The 15,090-nt window shown below is 48.4% G+C and overlaps 1 protein-coding gene across 1 annotated transcript; it reads left to right on the forward strand.

The window, feature by feature from the left end:
* Positions 1 to 2,970: 2,970 nt before the first annotated feature.
* CHST2 (carbohydrate sulfotransferase 2) lies at positions 2,971 to 7,751 on the forward strand. Its single transcript, XM_061167801.1, has 2 exons — positions 2,971 to 3,720; positions 3,826 to 7,751. The coding sequence occupies exon 2, from the start codon at positions 4,008 to 4,010 to the stop codon at positions 5,592 to 5,594; it is 1,587 nt and encodes a 528-aa protein (XP_061023784.1). The 5' UTR covers positions 2,971 to 3,720; positions 3,826 to 4,007; the 3' UTR covers positions 5,595 to 7,751.
* Positions 7,752 to 15,090: the final 7,339 nt, after the last annotated feature.

Raw genomic sequence — 15,090 nt, forward strand, 5'->3', positions numbered from 1 at the left:
CGTCCATGGGATTTTCTAGGCAAGAGTACTGGGGTGGGTTGTCACTTCTTTCTCCAGGAGATCTTCCCAACCCAGGGACTGAACCCAGGGCTCCTGCATTATACCGTCTGAGACACTAGGGGGGTCACTCACTTAATAGTCATACTATTTTAAAAAATACTTAAAACACTATTTAAAGCCATATAAAAAAGAAAAGGGCAACCCTTGAACTAAAGATGTCAACGTGTTTTAAATCAAGGATTTTGATGAATCCAACTCTGTGCACTCAAGTTCCACTGGAAATATGTATTTGCTGAAACGATGAGTGATTGCGTGGATCTTGGTGCCCAGTGGTAGGCATTCCCCAGAGGTGAAGCTGTGGGTTCACAGGGACACAGACAGGCCTGGCCAGATACTGGCGAGGTAACCCAGCCTTATGCTGTCTCCCAATTCAGACTACAGAGGAAGGTCTGGGAAAACCTCTCTGCCACATTCCACAGACTGGGCACTGGGCCTACAGCACCCCAGAATGTTAGACCTCCTCTCTGTCCAGGATTAGGTAAATGCCGCAGCAAGTTTCCAACAGCAGTTTCCTTTCCACATCCCAGACAGCAGAGAGGAGACTGAGGAGCTTCATGGAAAAGACTCCATTGCAGTAAATTCAACAGTGAGCTGAAATTAAGGATAGCCCTGAAATTAAGGATAATCCTGACTGGCTCCTCTGGCAATGGACTTACGTGACTTCTAATATGTCTCGGTCATTACTATGCTAAAGGGATAAGTGGATTAAACAAAAATGAAAGGACTTCCTGAACCAATGTGGGAAGGGAAGGCATTATCATGTTTTTGGATGTCATCAGTCATGACGGAGTTTGGCATTAACCATGACATGGTGCAAAACGGTAAACTATTTGCAAGCAAGGAGAGAGTGGAGATGCTGGAGCCTGTGAACTGATGTCAGCGAGCATTCCCTGCGGGGATGTCTGGCAAATGGATTCACTCTTTTGCCAACTTTGGGAAAGTGTTACAGAATTGCAGACAAAATGGTTTCTATGCAAACAATGGTTTTAAAAAGGGTCCTTACGTCAAATACCTGCTACCCACTGAGTTTTCTGAGTAACCACAAAGCCAGGGACAAAATTTTAAATATTAGAAATTATTTTTCTCAGAACCAAGTTGAATACTAACCTCGAGATTTCCTTGCCTTCCAACTCCCTCTGTGCCACTCTTTCATGCGTCAGTATCATGTCAGTTTTGTGGGGAAAGAGCAGAGGGAAGGAGGGAGAGGGGTAGAGATAGCAGGGGAAGGGAAGTGGGCGGGCCCAGAAATGGACAGATGGGAAGTCACTCCATGAAACTCTGTCTGAAAACAGGGCTTAAAAACCTCTGTCTAGCCTGACATGCTCCCAGGGGAAATGCCACTCTGCTTGAGAAGGCTATGTATAAAACTCCACCTTCATGCGCCCTCCCTTCATTTCTAAAAAATCTGTCCTAGAAATGTCTCATCCTTACACTTTATCAGAACCACGGAGAAAAAATTCTGAACTCTACCCGTGGCTTTCCGGATATTTCTGTAAACGAGGCTAAATCAAGTTCTTGGAACATTTTCTACCCTGAAAATTCCTATGAATTAAGTCACTTTCTAAGACTCCTTGCACTTCAGTAAGTACTAAAGTAAGTACTGATTCGTACTTCAGTAAGAGTCACTGAAGGATAATGGCGCAAACAACAATGTTTTAAATTTAGAAGTAGCTTCTGGCCGAGAAAGGCTGCCCCACATAGTTTTATAAAGATAAAAGTGCAGCAATTTTGTCAAACTTCTAAAAACTCCTTCAGGACAGGAAGCAGCAAAATGCCTCCAGGAGATCAGTTACCAGCGGACTTTGAGCCTCAAGAACCTTCGGGATTCGGAGCGAGTCAGCCCAGGGCTCTCAAGTGGGGATTAATCATTTGGGCATCTAACTAACTCCTCATCACTATTCAAATACAGGAGGCTATTATAAGTGTCCCCATTTTGTGGCTGAAAGTCTGCTATGGCTTAGTCTCTGTTGGTAAGAGAAAGAGAGGGGGAAGGGGGCTGTTCCTCATTATCTTATAAAAAAAAAGTACTTAAACCTAAAATGATCTACTTTTAACAACTGCGTTTCTCTTTGGGTCAAATCTTTTGATCGCGTCTCTAAAATCAAGAAGCAAAACAAGTATTTTTGTAAATTGGAACAGAGTCACCCCCGACTCCCATCACCCCAATTCCCGAGGACATCAATCACAACGGGCGCGTCATTAGGAGCGGAGAGGCCGAGGGCGTCTGCTGGGGGCGTAATAAAACCTGAGAGGCCCTCTCCATAGTTGGAGGAAAGCGGGGAGGAGACGCCCCGCCGGCACACTCCTCTGGAAAACTGAAGCTGCTTCTTTGACCCTCGGGGCCAGAAAGATTTATTACTTCCTTGGTGAGGGAGAAGCCTCGGGCCAGATGGAATGGGCGCGCCGGGAGTGGGAAGCCCAAGAGCGGTGTCGGAGTCCTCCGTGCGCTCCGAGGCGCGGGTGCGTCCTGGGTTCCTACGGGGAGCCGGCGGCGCCGACCCGGGCGGGGCAGGGCGGAGTGGGAAGCCACTGGGGGATTTCTGCCCAAACTTTGTCACCAACTCCTTCCCAGAGCAAAAATGTGCGGTTGAGCCCTGCAGCAGCACACACAAGAATCCAAGTTTCCCAGGGGTCGGGGAGCCGTACCCCGAGCGCTCCGAACCCCGCATCCGTACTCTGGCGCTTGGAGCTGGGATGGCTACGGCCTCAGCCGAGCGGATGGAGGCCCGAGCAACGCCGCTGTAAATCGGGCCCCGCATCTTCAACCCCCAAGGCGGCGGCAGGAGCCGGGCGCTGCGAGGGGGCGGGCGGCGCGGCGAAGGGGAGGAGCCGCAGCGACAGACGGCGGCGCGCACCAACCCGGCGCAGGCTGGCAGGAGCCGCGCAGAGGCTGGTCCGAGCGCGTTGCAGCCGCTCGGCGTAGGGAGAGGCGCGTAGCTGCATCCTCCTGGGCGCCGCTTTCGCGCGGCGGGTGCTGCGGCGGCGGGGGTTTTCTCTGCCCGGATTCCTCGTTGGGCAGAAGAGCCTGGTGCCGGGGGCGGGACGGGCAAGAGAGCGCTGCAGACCCCAGTTCTTTTGCCTAGAGCTGTGTGTGTGTAGTTCCGGGCCAGTCGGAGGCTGAGAAGCGGCGGGGGCTGCCGGCAGTGCCCTCCCGGAGGGCATCCTCCTGGTGATGGAAGAAGCGGCTCCTGCCGCCGCGGCTGCAGGGTCGCGCTGCGCCCCATCTGCCACCGCCAAAGAGATGGGAAGATTCGGGGCGCGGAGACTGAGAGCGAGAGAGGCGGAGCTGCTTTGCCGGGAACCGGGTCCAGTATAAGCCCCCTCCCCCCCTCATCTCCCTCGGCCAGCTTCATCCCCCAGAGCGAGGAAGGAAGCTACAGTCCCGAGAGGGCGGCGGAGACGCCGCTGGAGCCGGGCGCCCTGAACTCGGCAGAGCAGAAAGCAGGGCTCCGGGCCCGGTGAAACTTTCCCTTCCCCAGCCGCAGGGCGCCCGCTGCCCAGAAACTCTGCTCAGGGCTTGGGCTGCCAATTCGCGCGGCCCCCCTCGGAGGCGTGGGGACCCCAGGCGGAAAACAGCTCTCGAGAAATCGAGGAACGAGTGACAGGACTGAACGCCAGGCCGTGCTCCTGGGCCGCCCGGGGGCGCGCCCGCGGCTCCAGGTGAGCTGGGGAGCCAGGCAGACCGGAGGGTGGGCGTTACTTAGCGGGAGGAGGCGCCCGGGGGGAGATTTGGGGCGCACCGCCTTACTCCGCTTCCCCTCGTAGGTCCTTCTCGGAGCCGCTGCCATGGGAGAGCCAGTCTTGGGCGCCGGGGACCAGCCGCCGCTGCTGCCGCGCCCGCCTCGGAGCCGCGGCCCCAGTCCCAGCGCCCGAAGCAGGGCCGCTGAGGCCCCCTCCCGGGTTACAGGGCCGCCTCCGCCGCGCTGCCGGCCCGGGTTGTGCCTGTGATGAGCCGCAGCCCGCCGCGAGCCCTACCCGCGGGCGCGCCCCTCGGGTTGCTCCCAGCCGCGCCCGCCGCCGGGCCGCGCGCCCTGCTCCCGCCGTGGCCCCGGCGCCTGGGTCGCCGCTGGCCTGCGTCTCCGCTCGGAATGAAGGTGTTCCGCAGGAAGGCGCTGGTGCTCTGCGCGGGCTACGCGCTGCTGCTGGTGCTGACCATGCTTAACCTCCTGGACTACAAGTGGCACAAGGAGCCGTTGCAGCAGTGCAGCCCCGACGGGTCGCTGGGCGTCGTGGCGGGAGCGGCTTCGGGCGGCTGGGGGCGTCCAGGGCCTCCTCCAGCCGTGCCGCCCCGCGCACACACCCGCTTGGATCCCCGGACCCCATACCGCCCGCCCGCCGCCGCCGCAGTCCCGGCAGCTCCGGCAGTCGCGGCCGGGGCGGCGCGGGCCGCAGCCCCGCCAGGTAATGGCACTCGGGGCGGCGGGGACAAGAGGCAGTTGGTGTACGTGTTCACCACGTGGCGCTCAGGCTCGTCCTTCTTCGGCGAGCTTTTCAACCAGAACCCCGAAGTGTTCTTCCTCTATGAGCCGGTGTGGCACGTGTGGCAGAAACTGTACCCCGGGGACGCCGTTTCCCTGCAAGGGGCGGCGCGGGACATGCTGAGCGCTCTCTACCGCTGCGACCTCTCGGTCTTCCAGCTGTACAGCCCCGCCGGCAGCGGGGGCCGCAACCTCACCACGCTGGGCATCTTCGGGGCGGCCACCAACAAGGTGGTGTGCTCCTCGCCGCTGTGCCCCGCCTACCGCAAGGAGGTCGTGGGACTGGTGGACGACCGCGTGTGCAAGAAGTGCCCGCCGCAGCGCCTGGCGCGCTTCGAGGAGGAGTGCCGCAAGTACCGCACGCTGGTCATCAAGGGCGTTCGGGTCTTCGACGTGGCGGTATTGGCGCCTCTGTTGCGAGACCCGGCCCTGGACCTCAAGGTCATCCATCTGGTGCGGGACCCCCGCGCGGTGGCCAGCTCTCGCATCCGCTCGCGCCACGGGCTCATCCGTGAAAGCCTGCAGGTGGTGCGCAGCCGGGACCCCCGAGCCCACCGCATGCCCTTCCTGGAGGCCCCCGGCCACAAACTGGGCGTCAAGAAGGAGAGCATGGGAGGGCCGGCGGACTACCACGCGCTCGGCGCCATGGAGGTCATCTGCAACAGCATGGCCAAGACGCTGCAGACGGCCCTGCAGCCCCCTGACTGGCTTCAGGGCCACTACCTGGTGGTGCGGTACGAGGACTTGGTGGGAGACCCCGTCAAAACCCTGCGGAGGGTGTACGACTTTGTGGGGTTGTTGGTGAGCCCCGAAATGGAGCAGTTTGCCCTCAACATGACGAGTGGCTCAGGCTCCTCCTCCAAGCCTTTTGTGGTGTCAGCCCGCAACGCCACACAGGCCGCCAACGCCTGGCGGACCGCCCTCACCTTCCAGCAGATCAAACAGGTGGAGGAGTTTTGCTACCAGCCCATGGCCGTGCTGGGCTACGAGCGGGTCAATAGCCCCGAGGAGGTCAAAGACCTCAGCAAGACCCTGCTCCGGAAACCCCGACTCTGAGAGGGGTTCCGGGGAGACCTGACTCCCTGTGGGGACACCCACAGAAGGATTGTGGTGTGTTTCAACAAAAATCAGCCCAGATCCAAACTGAGGAAGCCCACATATTCTGTTATAGATACATCATATAAATGCACAGGCACTCGCTGTCAATGTTTTGAGTCATGGAATTTCAAGCAACAGCCACAGTGCACACACAATCTCAGAAAAGGCGAGACTTGAAAGTTCTGACCACAGCTGCCCTTCTCTCTCTCTCCTCTACCTTTTCTTCCCCTCTTCCCTCCCCACCTTCCATTTTGAAGTGGGATTGTTGATTAAATCAAGATCGGGTAACTGCAAATCTTGTTTACAAAATTTTCGTGGTATCTGTGAACGTGTGGAGGAGTCTTTGGATGTGGGGGCAGGGGTGGGTGGAGAAAGGGGAAGTGGTCCTGGAGCGAAAGCCCCATTGGGCATGCTAAACCAAGGAGGCATTCTTATGAAGTAGACTTTTATGTGAAAAGCAAAGGTCATACATGAGTATTAATAAAGAAGAGAATAAATAATATTCTTTTTAAAAAATATTTGCCTCCATTACTCTGGATTTACCTGTGTTCCTTGTCCTGTGCAGCTTCAGACAGAAGCTTCCCTTGTTCCCACCCTCTTTCCCCCATCTGTTTCCTAGGGAACAGTGAAGATGGGTGGGAGCAGCCTCTGACTCCTTGATCCCTACCTTGGAGTTGTTTTCTCCCAGGTAAACCATAGCCTGTCCGGTGCCCAGGAATGGGAACACATCTTCGAATTCTGAAGGCAAAAAGCAGGCAGGGCAGTGGAGGAAAAAGCATGGCACTACTTTCCACTTGGGGCACAGAAAGGAAGAAGTAACCCCTTGAGGGTTTGGAGGCATTGGGTTTTGATTACCCTGGAGTTACACTGAGAAACCTTGAACCAGAGACCGATGTTTTGGTCCTGAGTTTAGTTCAGAAACAGGATTTTTACTTAAAAGAGAAGTAAGTAGTTCAAAAACCATCTGATGGTGTGAACACAAACCTCAAAAATTAGTGTGAATGTTTTGTTGGCAATGGTAGTCAGCAAGTTCTTTGGTTAGAAAAGTGACACGAGTGTCTGAGTTTGGAATGTTTCTGCCTCTGACACAGTCCACGGAGGCACATGAAAAGGGAAGTTTTTGATCTGAGAACTGTAAGGGCGCCCACAGGCTATCCCCCCTTATTCCGGGCTTCCTAGCCAAATTAATGAAAAGAGAATGTGAATTAATAATGGTTTACTGGATGCCTGTGGGGTACATTGCTTTTCTTTATCATGTTTCCTAAAAGTAAAATTGTGAAGTAGCTACATGTTCTGACATTATAAGGCTTCAACCAAGAGCTTTTAGATATGAAAATAAATTATGGGGAGGAGGAAATGAAAGTGAATTATGAGTTAGAAGGTTGGATTTTGGGATTTGGTATTTTCTAGGGGGAAAAACCATTGCAGTTTTCCTGTAATGGTAATGGTGTTGCTGCCGTCCTGAGCCCATTTGTACTGAAGCATTCTGCAGAATATTGTATTATGATATAAAGTTATGAAGCCTAAATAGGAATGAGAGTGTAGTTATATATTACATTAAATACGGTACAAGTTTAAGTTCATCGTAGCTATTTTACTGTAATTTATTGTGAGATTTGTGCAAGCCAGTCTGTACAGGTTAAATGCTGAGGGTTTTATTTTAAGGAAAATAGAATGAAAAAGAATATGTACATGGGAAATACCCAAGATGATTCTTAAGTATAATTTTCATTACAATGTGAAATCTTTAACTACACTGTTAATTCCGGGATGAAGCACAGAGGTGTATTTAGCAGTCGATTTTATAACACAGTCTAGAATGGATATTTCTTAATTTACTAAAATTGTTTATAGTGTTGTGTTTATTAAGCCAGATTACAGCTATACCACATTGATCATGGTTTCTATGATATTTTCATGGTAGCGCCTATGCTGAATTATCTTCAGCAGCAGTAGAATATTTGTAACAGCTTTAATTTAAGAATATTTTAAAAAGTAAATGAACAAAATAAATATTAATGTTGGATGACTAGAGATGAAACAGGTTTAGCAGAAAATTAAGACAACATCATTAAAAAGCAACCGCTCTGAATAAAAGAATCATTTAAAAACAAATTTCATGTGGCATTAGCATCAACTCTTTTCATTTAATCAGTAAAATTCACGCTTAGTTTTCGAGTGAAACATTTTTCAGCAGTGGAATTCATTCTTCTCTCTGGACTTCGATTGCGTTAAAATGGAATCGCGATGTTTTTGGATCTTGTGTTGAAAAAATATGAGATGTCACGTAGAGGTTTGGCAGCCTGCAGCACATTCGTGGTCTCTGCTCAGATGAATTTTGAGCTGAACACCAACAGTTCTCCCCTTGCTGTGCTGGAAGGGAGCTTCTGCCTGTAATTTTCTTGTTTCGTAGCAGCTGCCTTTGTTCCACTCTGCCACTCTTGGGCTCTGTAATTTGACAGGGTGAATTGTTGCTCCTGGAGATTTATACCTCGCTGCATTCTAGGAAAGTGAGACAGGTGTTGTTCCCACTAAACACCGAGATCATCGTACTAGTGACATCCACCTTCCACAGGTCTGAGAAAGAGGGAAGCAGTTTTGGGCGTTAATCAGCCTTGGTCATCCCTGGTGCACGCAGACTCATGTCACAACAGATTGCAACTAAGCCTGGGACCATTTCTGAAGCAGCGAACGTGAAAGAGGTTCCTTTCACTGTTCTCAGCTTGGCAGTAAGTCCATCAGCAGGAGGAGGTATTCTTAAGGTTATCAGAGTGATTTTTATTTTCCAATTCTGTTCAACCCATAGCACGCCTGACTTACCCCTTTGACTTTGGAATGCCTTTGCTAATTAGAAAGCTCTGTTTGTAAAACGAAGTCTCTTTAGTGCATTTAACCAACAAATATGAGTTTGGAAAAAGGCAGCGGCCCAGGCTGGGTGCTTGAGTTTCAGGGAGCTCAGAGGCACTCAAAGGCCTCATTCAGACTGAGCCGTGGGTACCTTGCGGGCGGGGACTGGGGCAAATCCTGTTCCCTTCAATGCCTACTACACAGTGGGTACTTGATAAGTACTTACTGAGTGAAATATGTAACTATCCAATTTTGAAAGTGCTCAGAAAGGGGAGAGTGGGAAAATGAGTTACCTGGAGATTGTAACTCCTGGCTGTTTACCAAAGTTTGCTGAAGGGAGTGGATCTTGGGCTCTATTTAAATGTGAGGCATAGGCGCTAGCAACACTTTCAAGATAGCCCAGTTGTTGAGGGGCCGTGGGAGGTGGGGGGGCGGGGGGAGGTTGCTGTGTATAGACCAACATTTCCCACTGATGAATTAGAATTTCTGAATGGGGAGAGATAAAAGTTTCCAAATGAGGAATTCAACTCTTAATCTTTGTTTTTCCAATGAACAAGATAAAAGGCAGAGATCAGGACATATCTGCAGAATAAAGGCTGCCCTGATACCTTAAGGGGGGGCTGGGGTGTTGTTCATGATTGTGGAAGCCTATGGTGTTTCTTTTTTTTTTTTTAATTGGAGTATAATTGCTTGGCAATGTTGTGTTAAGTTTCTGCTGTGCAAGAGTGTGAATCAGCTCTACTGTACACATATCCTCTCCCTCTTGAGGCTCCCTCCCACCACCTGCCATCACACCTCTCTAGGCCATCACAGAGCGCCGAGCTGAGCTTCCTGTGCTATACACCAGCTTGAAGCCTGTGACATTTATTTCTGGCCTTGAGTGCTGTGAATTTCACCCAGGCAGGGAATAGTTACTTGCAGGAATTGGGTCCTATTGTAGATGCTGGATGAGACAAAGGATGCCTGTCCCCATGCAGGCCGTGGCCAGTTCTGTCCAGGATTTCTGTTGCACACAGGAGAGTTGTGGCTGAATTTCCCTGTCTGAAATGAATGTAAATCTAAGTGAGGCCATTAAGTGAATATTCCCTGGGACTGAGCAATGAAATAAAAATCGTGTTTGAAACCCAGTCTCTAGAGATGACTTCAGAAAGACTAAAAGGGAAGTAAGAAGGCGTGTCTTGTCTGTAGTTGTGAATGACGACAAGGTGTCACTTTCCAGCTTCCCCTGACCTCCTTCATCTCCCTCCCAACACGTAGCACACATACCCTCCTGCACATACAAGTGTGTTTCTGCACTGTCTCGAGGTCTGGAAGAGAGCATGCTTTTATTAACAGACCAGCAAATGGGCGTGTGGGGAGGGACACTTTTCTCAGGCCTCTGAGAGCATGTGGGCTCACTTATCAGAGATGGGGACAGTTCTGTGTCAGGATCCAGGGTAGACATGTAGAAAATAACAGTTGCAATCTGAGGAATGACTTGAGCTATGTGATGGGATGTCCTGAGGTAAATGTACAGGCTGAAGACCCCTGTGTTCACTCATCTTGAGAAGGACCCTTACAAATCTGTCATGGCTGAGAGCACAGGCCGGTTTTCTGTACCTCCCCTTCTTTCTGGCAACCCAGCTGCTACTTTGGCAGTTCAAGTACGAACCACTGAGCTGCTCGGGTGCAGGCCCCAGTACAAGTGTTTAATAATTGAAATTACAGGGCTTGACTTTTATTACATCTGATGCAGTTCTGTACACCCTTCATCAAATTATGCTAAGGAAATCATTCGGTTCTGAATAACACATTAAGTTTGTAGAATGGGAAACTTTATGAACCAGTGTTGAGGGGGTGGGATTGTTTATAAACTTGAAAGGAGCCTGAAAGAAACAGGGCCTGTCTGTGTACCTGGCAGGATGATAGAGGATGGCCAAGGTCAAAGCTTAACTTTTGACCAAACCAGTTATTTGTAATCAGACGTCAGAAGTGTTTGAGGGCTGTTTGAACTTTCAGGTTGATGACAGTCACCCTGCCAAGTAAATGAGGGTGAAAATGATCATTGTAACCAAAAGCTATACTCAGAGCTATTTGGTAATGGCTCCCATCCTGAGTGTGTAGACGAGTCTTGATAGAAACGCATCTTGAGGCAGTGAGCCCTCCAGGCAGGGCCAGCCACATAATTTGTGAGGCTCCATGCAAAATGAAAATGTGGGGTCTCTTGTTAAAAAATTATGAAGCATTTCAACTCTGCAGTAGCAGAGAATTAAACCAAGCCTGGACAGTTCTGAGCACGGGGCCCATAAACTACACAGGTTGTTTGCCGTGAAGTGAGTCCTGCATCCAGAGACAGAGATGAAATATTTAATTATAGGAGGGAATTAATATTGGTGGCCTACAAGTTCCTGGAAGGTGGTGCGTGGTGTCATGTGTAACTGTCATTAAAGCACAGACATCCTGGGGAGACAAGGGTACTCTGTATGATGGATTCAAAGGAGGCAAGTGCACACATGACGAATTATCCTTCAGATTGCTGCAGTGATTGACAAGGTCCTCCAAGTCACCAGTTGGACTTGAGGCCACCTGGGACCAATCCTGCTCTGGATGGATGTTGCTTTATTAACTTCTGGTCTGGATTTTTCTTCCCTTGTAGCTAATTTGTTCATTCCTTTTGTTTGTTTTACTCTCTTGCCCCTACCCCCATCTTCCAGAATTCTTTTTATGAAAACTAAAATGTCAAGCCTCCATAGGAACTGGTCCCTTTCTATTAGTTTTGTCTAGTATTCATCAAGCCCATTTGATCTGAATATTTACTTCTTTCTTAAGTTCAGGAAGTTATTTTCTATAACTTTACTTAGCCTGTGCTGTTGGAGGAACCCTTCCCATAGGAACAGGTCAGACAGTCTTGTGGGAGGATGGAGAGCTTGGCCTCCTTGTCCTCAGCAGGAGGATGCTGGCAAATTCTGCTAATAACAATGTTCCCTTCCTTCTGAAACTACCATGCGACTCTGCATTTGCTTCGTGTATAATAGAGAGGGAGAGTCTATGTATAGAAAAGCAGGAGGTCAAGTTACAACCAACTCAAGGAGTGAGATGCAGGGTGTGCTGAGCCGATTGCTCTGCTTTCTCAGGGAGCCAGGTGCGGTGGCTGGGTTTATTTCCTTGTAGGTGTAGTATGCGCTGCCGTCCTCTGGGGAAAGTCCTCCACACTCTGTCCCCCTCCTGCCTCCTGTGTCCTCTCTATTTTGTGAATTCCTGCTGATTATTAAAGAGCCTGGGTCTCTTTGAAGTTTTGATTTATCAGCAGATGCAGAAGTGTCTTTCTATCCCCTATGCACTCTGGCTGCATAGATCTGTGTGTAGATCTATTGGTATGTGTCCTTGCAGGTTGGTATTTTTTCGTTGTTGTTGTTAATAATCCACTTCCTCTCCTAGTCATGGTCCTGTAAGAGAAAAGAAACTGGATCCTATTTGTGTGTGTGTCTTCCTAACATCGAAGCAGCATCTTGCTTGGAGGTCTTTAAAAAGTGAGTGCTGGATTTCCCTGGGGGTCCAGTGGTAAAGAATCTGCCTGCCAATGCAGGAGACTTGGGTTTGATCCCTGGTCTGGGAAGATTACCTATGCAGCAGGGCAACTAAGCCTGCGTGCCACGGCTGCTGAGCTCAGGCTCAGAGCCTGTGCGCCACGACAGGAGAAGCCACTGCAAGGAGAAACCCAGGCATTGTGACTAGAGAGTAGCCTCTGCTCGCCAGCCTCCACACAGCAACGAAGACCCAGCACAGCCAAAAAAAGATAAATAATAAAGTGAATCAAAAAACATTAATTTAAAAAAGTGAGTGCTATATAAAAGGGGTCACCCAAGAAGCCAGCCAGACAGTGACCAAGAGGCTTTTGAGTTAAGATGTGACATTTCTCCATGGGCTGAGCTTCATATGTGTGCTAGACAGAAGCCGAAAAAGGAAGACAAGTTAATATGGACAAAAAGGAACTCCAAAAAAGATCTGTGGAAAGCCTTAAATAGGATCTTTTCACATTAAATGTTTGAAACAGAGAAACAACAATAATTTGGAGCCCCCCAGAAGAAAGGTAACAGCTAAATTACAGTCAAAATGATACAGTTTTACTATGAGCATAGTATATATGCATATTTTTTACATATTTAAAATTTTTATACAATTTTTAAAGGTTGCTTTCCATTTACAGTTATTATAAAATATTGGCTGTGTTCCCTGTGTTGGAAAGTGCATCCTTGAGGCTATCTGATATCTGATACTTTGTTTCCCGCTTCCCCTGTTCCACTGGTTACCACTATTTCATTTTCTATGAGTCCACTTCTTTTTTGTTATATCCACTAGTTTGTTGTATTTTTTAGATTCCACAAAGAAGTGCGCTCATACACTATTTGTCTTTCTCTGTCTGACTTACTTCACTCTGCATAATGCTCTCCAAGTCCCTTTGCGGGTTGCTGCAAATGGCAAAATTGCATTTTTTTTTTTTATGGCTGAGTAGGTTTCCCTTGTATGTATCCCCATCTTTGCTACCCATTCATCTGTTGATGGTCACTTAGGTTTCATCCATATCTCAGCTATTGTAAATTGTGCTTCTAGGAACACTGGGGTGCATGTAGAAATGATACAATTTTAAGGGCCCACTAGGAAAATGTATTGCTCTAATGTAGGCTGAGCCTGAGTATTTATTTTGACATGCATTTCTCACCGCTGGTATGATTATCTTTTCACTTTTTCAGGGACTGGAAAATTTTCAAGGTAAGATGTGGAGGTCTGAGTATTCCATTTCCATTTTCAGATGTCCCAGTTACTTTGGCAAAACCTTATTCTCTCTAGGATTGAACTAGCTCCTGGGAGGAATTAAGATATTTGATGTTCTTGTATTGGTGCTCAGCATCTTTAGATGAAGGAGGGTATTATGTTATTTCTTTCTAAAAGCAAACACATTTTCTCTTTGAAAGAATGGGCATTCACATTTATAGTTTTTTAGCTCTGTTTTTGAGCTAAAATAACCTTGCTGGTGAGATGAGTATCCTTCCAGAATGTGAGCTCTGAGTGCACTTTTTTAGGTTAAGTCTTCATTTATAGTTTTACATTTCCCCAGTGACTTCTCCGTGTGCTGTACTCTTGATAACTTTCTATCACCATTTTAATTTCACTTTCAAATGTCCTAATGGTGATGGTGAAAACAGCAGTATCATTCACCCTCTGTAGAGCATTTGTTATGGGCTGGCCACTATGCAAAATTCTTTGTAAGTATGATTCTGTCTGACTCTTATAATAATGATCCTATGGAGTAACTATTATTATTGTGCCCATTTTTTCTTCCAATTTTATTGAGGTATAATTGCAGTTGGTGAAGAATCTGCCTGCAATGCAGGAGACCCCAGTTTGATTCCTGGGTCGGGAAGATCCACTGGAGAAGGAATAGGCTACACACTCCAGTATTCTTGGGCTTCCCTGGTAGCTCAGCTGGTAAAGAATCTGTCTGCAATGTGGGAGACCCAGGTTCGACCCCTGGGTTGGGAAGATCCCCTGGAAATCACACATCCTCACCCTAAGAATTTTTAATTTCCTCGGTTCCCACCATCTTTTGGCCACTCCAGTATTTCACAATAACACTATAGAATGTCTGGGAATCAGAGAAGTGTCCTTTGGGATGCTGGTCAAGCTTTAGTAAGAGATGAGGTTGAAACCAAAGCAACCCACTCCAGTATTCTGGCCTGGAGAATTCCATGGACTGTGTAGTCCATAGGGTCACAAAGAGTCGGGTACGACTGAGTGACTTCAGAAGAAAAAAAAGTGACTTTACGTCTCAAGCACCTAAAAAAATTTGTTCGTTTAGGGGTCATTATAGACATGAGCGACTTTCACTTCACTTCACTTAATAATTGACGTATATCACTGTATAAGTTTCAGGCGCACAGCATAGTGATTCAACTTATATCACTAAAGGATTGTCACATTAAGCGTAGTGAACATCCATTGTCTCATAAAGACACAAAATCAGAGAAATAGAAAATATTCTTTTGCTTGTGATGAGATGATGGAGTGTCTCATTTTACAGAAGGCAAATAGAGGTTTAGATGGGTAATTTTCCTAAGGTCACACAGCTAGTAAGTGACAAAGCCTCTTTCTTTTTGCTTGGTACGTGAGAGTTCACATGGTTTCCATAAAAAAGATACTAGCAAAATAGCAAAGCTTTTTGTTCCAGTCAAATGCTTTCTGAGAAATGCTTCCTAAATGCTGGAAGCATTATGCCTTCAGCCAGGGAACAGGTATTATCAGTATTATTAGAGAGGCTTTTTTTTTTTTTTCAGCAGAAAGAATTTTTCGCTTAAGTGCTGTTGGTCAAAATTCCTCTTAGAATGACCTTTGTTTAGCAAAACATGTAAAAGGCCATTTTGATGGTGGGAAGAAGCTATATAAAATCTGAACAGGAAATTTGGGGATTGAGAGAAAGAGTTTGAAAGGAGAGGTGAAGAGTTTGAGGGAGGAATAATAGGAGACAAGCAACGTGAAGCGATGCTGGAGACCAAGGAGGGGACCCTGTAGTGATGCTCCCTGAAGAGAAGGGAATGGCTAGTGACAGGAAGGGTCTTGTTCAGCGTGGAGG

This window comes from Dama dama, chromosome 19 (assembly GCF_033118175.1).
Source record: "Dama dama isolate Ldn47 chromosome 19, ASM3311817v1, whole genome shotgun sequence".
Lineage (NCBI taxonomy): Eukaryota > Metazoa > Chordata > Mammalia > Artiodactyla > Cervidae > Dama > Dama dama.

Coding starts and splice junctions, on each gene's coding strand:
- CHST2 (XM_061167801.1), top strand. CDS start 4,008: ATGAGCCGCAGCCCGCCGCGAGCCCTACCCGCGGGCGCGCCCCTCGGG.